This window comes from Lipotes vexillifer, unplaced genomic scaffold (assembly GCF_000442215.2).
Source record: "Lipotes vexillifer unplaced genomic scaffold, Lipotes_vexillifer_v1.1 scaffold422, whole genome shotgun sequence".
NCBI classification, from domain to species: domain Eukaryota; kingdom Metazoa; phylum Chordata; class Mammalia; order Artiodactyla; family Lipotidae; genus Lipotes; species Lipotes vexillifer.
The window spans coordinates 17,623-19,676 of record NW_006779087.1 but is presented as its reverse complement, the minus strand read 5'-3'; the positions used below and the strand labels follow the sequence as shown (position 1 = coordinate 19,676).

General features: G+C 41.2%; 1 protein-coding gene across 1 annotated transcript; it reads left to right on the top strand.

Annotated features, from left to right (window-relative positions):
* Nucleotides 1–236: 236 nt before the first annotated feature.
* LOC103080758 (olfactory receptor 8S1-like) lies at nt 237–1,169 on the top strand. The gene is given in 1 exon segment (XM_082930941.1): nt 237–1,169. A coding segment is annotated over 1 exon segment (933 nt).
* The last annotated feature ends 885 nt before the right edge of the window (nt 1,170–2,054 follow it).

The window sequence follows — 2,054 nt, the reverse complement described above, 5'->3', positions numbered from 1 at the left end:
AAATACTCTAGCTCAAAAACAGATTATAATAAAAAATATTAATATAGTTGATTTAAAACAACAATGGTATTATGATGACCAGGAAGTGAGCTTTTAAATATCTGAATGTGGATTGTGAGACAGTAATGAAAAAACATTTATGCAGAATAAGATCTAGGTGCTGGGGTAACTGAGAGGCATTAAAGGACTTTTGATGGATCTTCTTTTTTTGTTTTCCAGAGAGAACACTTCTCTATATGGCAATGAAAAACTACAGTGCTGTCAGTGAGTTCATTCTCCTTGGACTATCTATTGACCCCCATACTCAGGCTGTACTCTTCGTGCTGTTCCTTCTGATTTACCTCCTCACTCTGATGGGAAATTTCTTAATGCTGCTGCTGATTAGGGCTGATTTTCACCTCCACATACCCATGTACTTCTTTTTGAGATGACTCTCCTTTCTGGACCTTTGCCACTCATCTGTCGCAGTCCCCAAGATGCTGGAAAATGTACTTTCTGAAAGTAAAACCATCTTTGTAGACAGCTGCCTGGCTCAGGCCTTCTTTGTGTTTGCCACCAGGGGCACTGAGGCATGTCTGATGGCTGTGATGGCCTATGACCACTATGTAGCCATCAGCTCCCCTCTGCTCTGTGGCCAGGTGATGAACAACCAGCTCTGTATTGGGCTGATATGGGGCTCCTGGGGCCTGGCCTTTGTTGATGCTCTCATCAACATCCTCCTGGCTGTCAATTTAGACTATTGTGAGGACCAAACTATTCCCCACTTCAGCTGTGAGCTGTCTTTCTTCCATCTTTCTTGCTTTGATACCTCCACCAGTTTCACACTCCTGCTCTGCTCTTCTGTCTTGCATCTCTTTGGAACCTTCATTATGACTGTTTCTTCCTGGGACCACATTGTCTGCACTATTCTAAGCATCAGCTCCACCTCAGGCAGAAGCAAGGCCTTCTCTACCTGCTCTTCTCACCTCACTACTATTATTTTGTTCTATGGCTCAGGTTTCCTCAGCTATTTCTTGCCAACCTCAGGCTCCACGCTGGAGATGGTCTTCTCCTTGCTGTACAGTGTGATTACTCCCATGCTGAATCCCCTCTTCTATAGCCTACAGAACAAAGAGGTGAAGGCAGCTATGGGAAGAATGTTTAGAAAATATTTTCATTCTCTCTTGTAGTGTACACAAAATGATAATGAAAGAGGAGCTGAACTATTGTGCTACATGACCAAACAATGGACGTTAAGGAGAGTTTCTTGATTGTCCATGCTGCCAGATGTTACACGGAACAGAGTGGCATTTATTTCCTTGGAAATACTTCTGAAAAGGACAGAAAACTCTTATCTTAGGATGACTCAGGTTCAGTCTTATTTGGAAAAGGAGAAATGAATCAGATAAGCCTCTTTTTCAAGGGATCATTTTGTTAAAATGTTGATTTATTATTCATATTATGTGGACATCTATTGCTATTGTTGCTTATTACTTCTTCATGCTTCTTCATATAATTACACTTTAAGTCCACAGGAAGACTGATTTTCTCAAATTTACACATCCATAAAGTGAGGTGATCCTATAACCCACGATAGGTTAACCATTCTACCCTTTCTCCTGACAGTGCATTGAGGCAAGGTGTGAAACGAAGACCCAAGTGAGGTTATTTAGAATCCTTCTCTAGGAAATTCAGATATTGAGTAGGAAGAAACAACAACAGCAACAAAAAACCCATCATTCAGAAGAAAGTCAATCTGACCGTAGTGCCTAAGGAGACCATGAAACCCTGTTCCCCTGGCAATTGTCCTTTCTGAGGTCGTATTTTTAATAGATATGGTAATAATAGCTAATTTGTTACTTTTCTTAACTCATGTCACAAAGTGCGCTAAGTTCCTGGGATAGACAGGATGGCCTCCTGAAGATGATCTCCTAATCCCTGGAACTTGTGAATATGTTATGTGACAAAAGGGGCTGGGCAGATGAATAAGGTTATAGACCTTAAAAGGGGTTGAGTAGTATAGATTATCCAGGTGGGCTCGATCTAATCACATGAATCCTTAAAAGCAGGGAAAC